This window comes from Ruditapes philippinarum, unplaced genomic scaffold, assembly GCF_026571515.1.
Source record: "Ruditapes philippinarum isolate M1 unplaced genomic scaffold, ASM2657151v2 ctg7980_1_1_1_1, whole genome shotgun sequence".
Taxonomy (NCBI): Eukaryota; Metazoa; Mollusca; class Bivalvia; order Venerida; family Veneridae; genus Ruditapes; species Ruditapes philippinarum.
In genome coordinates this window covers 36375-42545 of record NW_026863018.1, presented here as the reverse complement: position 1 = coordinate 42545, position 6171 = coordinate 36375, and the positions used below count along the sequence as shown (strand labels likewise).

The following is a 6171-nucleotide window of genomic DNA, read 5'->3' as shown; positions in this document are numbered from 1 at the left end:
ATCTTTTGCATATTTCTGTGAATGGGTCAGTTAAGAAATGTGGTATCAATGTATTGTTATACTATTATCTATTTACTTGCAGGATTCATGCATGGTTCCTTAAACGTTCGGTATCTATTGCATGTTATTTTTCTTCTAACAGTATTCATGGATCACCTACGATATATTGTATACATTTATTGCTATCTGTTTGCTACTACGATATTTGGTATATATTATTTGTTATTTCTTTACTTGCAGGATTCGCTTAATTATTACCTACGACATCTGATATTTATTCATGTTTTCTTTTAACTTACAGGATTCATGAACAACTTATACCTACGACATCTGATATCTATTGCTTGTTATCTGTTTACTTGCAGGATTAATGGATCATTTTCGATATCTTGTTATTTGTTTACTTGCAGGCTTCATGGGTCACCTAGATATCTTTTATATGTTCACTTGCAGGATTCATAGGTCACCTTCAATATCTTGTCATCTATTTACTTGCAGGATTCATGGATCATTTTCGATATCTTGTTATCTGTTTACTTGCAGGCTTCATGGGTCACCTACGATATCTTGTTATATGTTCACTTGCAGGATTCATAGGTCACCTTCAATATCTTGTCATCTGTTTTATTTTATGATTCATGGGTCACCTTCGATATCTTGTAATTTATTTACTTACAGGATTTATGGGTCACCTTCAATATTTTGTGATCTGTTTAATTTCAGGATTCATGGGTCATCTCACTATCTGCTTACTTGCAGGATTCATGATCTTATAATCTCTTTATTTGCAGGACTCATGGATCACCTACGATATCTTGTTATCTCTTTACTTGCAGGATTCATTGGTCACCTTTAATATTTTGTAATCTATTTACTTGCAGGATTCAGGGGTCACCTTCTTTATTTTGTAATCCTTTTACTTGCAGGATTCATGGGTCACCTTCAATATCTTGTCATCTGTTTAATTTCAATATCCATGAGTCAACTGCGATATCTTGTTACCTGTTTACTTGCAGGATTCATGGGTCACTTTCAATATATTGTTACCTGTTAAATTTCAGGATTCATGGGTCACCTATGATATCTTGTTACCTGTTTACCTGCAGGATTCATGGGTCACCTGCGATATCTTATATATGTTTTACATGCACTTGTTATCTGTTTACTTGCAGGATTCATCTATAACCTTCGATATCTGATATATATTACTTGTTTTATGTTTACTTGCAGGATTCATGGGTCACATACACTATCTGATATATATTTTTTATTATTTGTTTAATTGCAGGATTTATGGATCATCTACGATTTCTGAAATATATTTCTTGTTATCTGTTTATTTGAAGGATTCATGGATCACCTATGATATCTGGTTTCTATTTTTTTTGTTATTTGTATACTTGCAGGATTCATGGGTCACCTACGATATCTTGTATCTATTGCTTGTCTATTGATGATATGTTTGAATGTTTGTCTAGCGTTCCCAATGTGGTATGGTCATCCAATTATCATAGGAGGTAAAAATATATATTCCTTTTTTAAAGGCCTTCATTTGTTAAATATATAGATCTCTTAATTGGCTGTATCGGAAAAAAGTATGTCAAATTTCATATACCTTAATTTTTAACTTCCTGATAAAGCAGGAGTCAGACAACACATCGCGTGAAAGCTATTCAATTCGAAAAATAACATTCAGGGGACAAACTTTTTTATCACGATTGTTTTTTTGTTTGTTTGTTTGTTTTTTGTTTTTTGTTTGGTTATTTCGCCTGTGCAATTGATCGCATCAATAAACGAGAAAGTGTAAGCAGTATCCAATAAAATAAGTGTGGGTACTTTTAGATTGTTCCTCTTTTCTATAATTTAGTGCGTTGTACGAATGAAAAAAGAATCAATGTTAAAAATATATTTTATGAAAAGATACTATCAAATTAACTTCCGGTCGTCTGAAACTGTCAGTTTAATCTACAATTGCTCATTAAATGTATATCATTCCAATGAGTCATTATTTATGACGGAGGTACTCCAAATTGCATTTAACGCAAAAAACTGACGAGACTCAAGAAATGTATCATTGTATCAATGCATTTGGAATTAAGGACTTCTTTGCAAAAGAAATTAAATTCACCACCTTTCCTGGTTTTTTTTTGTTGTTGTTGTTGTTGTTGTTTTCTTACATGACTCGTTTTTCTTCAAAATACCGGCCAAGATTCTTTAAATTAGGATGCGCGCGCATCGTAGCACCCCTTGAAAGACCCTGGTCCAATAAATTATGAAATTTACCCTATTTTGTTTATTTTTATAGATCTCTGGAAATATGACATTAACGGTTACACGTAATTTCTGGTGAACCTAAGAAATATTTAAAGCGACGATTACCAAATAACGCAGGGAAAAATACAATCTCTTTAAAACGTTGGTCTTATAGTTGATCTTATGTGTCGTTCGTCTTCTAGGCAACCTCTCACAAGATTTCAAAAAAATCCAAAACATGATATTCATGTCACGCTTGTCAAAATAAATTCAAGGATTGAAATTCTAGCCAACATTGTAATATCCTTTTTATTTTCTATCCATAAAATAGTTTTATTGATACAGAATTCATCGTATTACGGCTTTAATATCATATGTTAGACACGACTGCATCCTAAATTCATGATAAATTTACGATTCTTAAAATATGCAACAAATAATATAAAGCTATAACGGAATCGAAAACTAATATGGAAAAAAACATGTCTCACTAAATTATTATAAAGCTCGTAAATATAGAAAAAATAGTTCCAAAGCTAAGGTATGTTTCATAAATATGGGAGAAAAGCATAATTGGTTTCGTGCTTGTATTTTATTGAGTGAATTGCATTTGATTTGTCTTAAAATAGCAGATTTAAAAAAAAACATTTATATTACAAGTATTAACGTATATATTTCCAGTTTTTGACCAGAAACCATGACTGACGCCTTCTCATTGTCAACAAAGAGTTGTTTTTCAGTAGACTATTATGATCTTTAAGATCAAATAAATCACGCGTCTTTCTATTTATCGAATGATTTCAATTCATCATCAGATATTTCCACTCCAACTTTGCGTTTTATCTTCTTATCATCAGCATTTATAATCCCTATAGCCTCATAAAAGATTGATATGTTGTTCAAATCACCTTTCTTTTTGAATAAAGTCTTTATAATAAGTATCATTATAGTTAATTATCATTATTATCATTATTATCATTTATCTTTTTTGTTGTTGTTCTAAAACTCAGATATCTTCAAAGAGAACCACTCAGTGTTCGTCATAATATGGATCATATATTTATAATAAATATAAAATTGTGGTCACATATGTCATGGGAATAACAGAGGTCAATCAACCTTAATATGATAGAAATTATCTTATAATTAATGTTTCTTGGAAGTCCGCAAGTGTCATTGAGAAAATTGTCATAACTTGATAATATAACGCGAATACCGATTAAATGATCTACGCCGCAAAATATAACTTAATCAGGTATTTGCACCAATATATAAATGTACTAAATTCCTTCTCAAGAAAAAGAAAAAAAAGAAAATGTGTTTTCCCTGTAGACAGTTCGGTGATTTCGTCGTTACTTAGCACTTTCCCAGTCGAGCCTGCAACATTTTCAATTTTGCCTTCTTGGACGTCCTTAAGGGACTCTGGACAGTTTTACATTCAATCCACATGGATGATGAGAAAACCAATCAATATGTCGCTAAATTGTCTTTGTTCACAGTGTTGACTGTATCCATTAAATAGTCAACCCTGTGGTACATACCAACCCTGAATAATGACCTAAAAGACAACTTGTTCGTTCAGTCCGTTATTAAAATATATGTATAATTTCTCTGTTGTGGGTTATATTGCAAAAATATGCCTTTTTAGTGAGACCACCCTACATGTTTTCTCTATTCATGTTTAAATATACAGTACAGCCTCTGCATAGCGACACTCTGTAGAGCAATAACCTCTTTACAACAACAATATCATTCCTTCCCCTTAAGTAAATATCTAAACTACATGTTATCTCTGTAGAGCAACACCTCTTAAGTAACAACCAAAATATTTGTCTCCCAAAGGAAGTTGCTCTGCAGAGGTTATAATGTAAATGCAAGCAATGTGCTCCGTTTGATGAATTACTTTTTTTTTTAATTTTTAACTTGAATTTCCAATTTTACGTTATTACTCGTTGATGAGTCATAAAGCAGGCTGAGTACATTCTATTGTATATTTAAAACATTTACTATTCATTATTGCAATTTACTCTAGAAGAAATAAATGTTCGCGTGTAAATGCTGTAACAATGCTGTTTTATCACATTTGACAGCAATTTAGAACTATTATTTTTACTGCGCACGTCGTAAAAACTTTATATCTTTTTGCGTAGCCCACACGTTTTCGATTTTTTATCTTTTTATATTTATAATTATACATATCTATATATTTCGTGTTATGAAGTGATGTAGAATGTTTCGTTGACATCATATCTGGCGAATATAAATTCTCGAGCGTATAAACACGGAAGTGAAAACGTGCAATAAAAAGAAAGACGCTACGCACGTGGGTGTCAAAGCTCGTCATGCGGTTTCATTATCCCCCAAGGGTGTTCATAGTTGATTATGGTTTTTGATCAATCGGCTTAAAATACAAAGTAGTCTGGCAAAATTTTATGTAAAAAGCCATTGGCGATTCTTCGAAGAACAAACGATATATTTTATTACGTACATAAACAAATATTATCTAAATTGCCCGTGCATATATATTATTGTGTATAATTCCTGACGTTAAAAAACTAGTCTGATTTGTTTAAAAATAAAATTTATCTCTCTCTCTCTATATATTTTTTTCCAGATTACGGGCGAGCAAGAAACTGGTGGGAAAATGGCAATGTTGACCATGGAGTGTTCAGTGGGTGGGGTTTAACCGGACCACGCCCTGTCAATATAGATTCAATGGCGGATTCAGATGATACAATTTAGATTTCCTTTCAATATTGTGACATACTTTTATTATTGCTCCTCTAAAAATTGTGTCAAATGCTTTGCCAACAAGTTGTAAAAACAGCATTTATACAAAATTTATTGAAATTTCCCATTCATTATTGTCAAATTGGTCACGTTTTATTGTATGGTGACGTCGTTTCGTCAAAAATGTTATATCAAAACTCAGATCACGTGATGTGATGCGACGAGATTTGATTGGACACCTACATAAATATTATTCCAACGGCTTTTAACGCTACATATCCACTTTATAATCCATTTGATTTGTATCTTCCATCTAAGTACTATTAAATAATGAAAACAAGTCTGAAATGTTGTTATAGAATTTATGTGACGCTGAAACAACATAGATGTTAAGAAGCTGCTTTGGAACGCTTCTGTGTGTCACGACAAAGCGCCAAACGGCGCGTAGTTGGACTTTCGTCTTGTCGCTAACGATGGACGCCAAACGGCGCGGTGTCGTGCGGCGTGTTGTTGCGATGTCACATTGTCGCTCGGCTCAAGTCGAAGGTTTGGCTTATAAGCCACGCGACAGGGCGACATCGCGACAACGTCCCGCACGACAACGCACCGTTTGACGTGCTACGCTACAGACAGGACGCCAAGACGACAGTGCGATAACGTGCCGTTTGTTGTCGCTATCGACAACGCAACGCGCAAAGGGTACCAAATCAGCCACCATAAAGATGTTACATTAGGAATGTCGTAAAAATAATCTTGTATACCAAGACCATGTGACACTTTCTTGTTCATGTTTTTTCTTTCTTTTCGTTTTGATTTTGTTTATTTTTGTGTGTGTGTTTGTTTTTGTTTGTTCTGTCTTGTTCTTTTTGTTTTTTTGTCATATTTATGGGTTTTTTGTCCTTTTTCTTTAATTTTAAGAATTAACTTTTCTTGATTTATTTCATTTTTCAGCCAAAAGAAACGCTTGACTTTTATCTTAAGAATTTAATTGTACCGAATTGCGTACTGATGGGCAGGTCTTGTGAATTTATTAGTTATTTAAAAGAAAAACTTCTTTTTTGTTTTCATTTTTTGATAAAGCAAATGAACTTTGGTTGATATATTGATAATTCCAGTAACGTGACCGCGTTATTGTGGCACCTTTTTCCGGTCTTGAAACTTTCTTAATACACTGTCTTTAATTATATT

At 32.9% G+C, this 6171-nt stretch overlaps 1 protein-coding gene across 1 annotated transcript; it reads left to right on the top strand.

Annotated features, from left to right (window-relative positions):
• Nucleotides 1-1406: 1406 nt before the first annotated feature.
• LOC132720894 (uncharacterized) lies at nt 1407-5866 on the top strand (the record flags this gene model as incomplete). Its single annotated transcript, XM_060705127.1, is given in 2 exon segments — nt 1407-1517; nt 4868-5866. Coding segments are annotated over 2 exon segments (239 nt in total), but the record flags the coding sequence as incomplete, so codon positions are not given.
• Between the last annotated feature and the right edge of the window lie 305 nt (nt 5867-6171).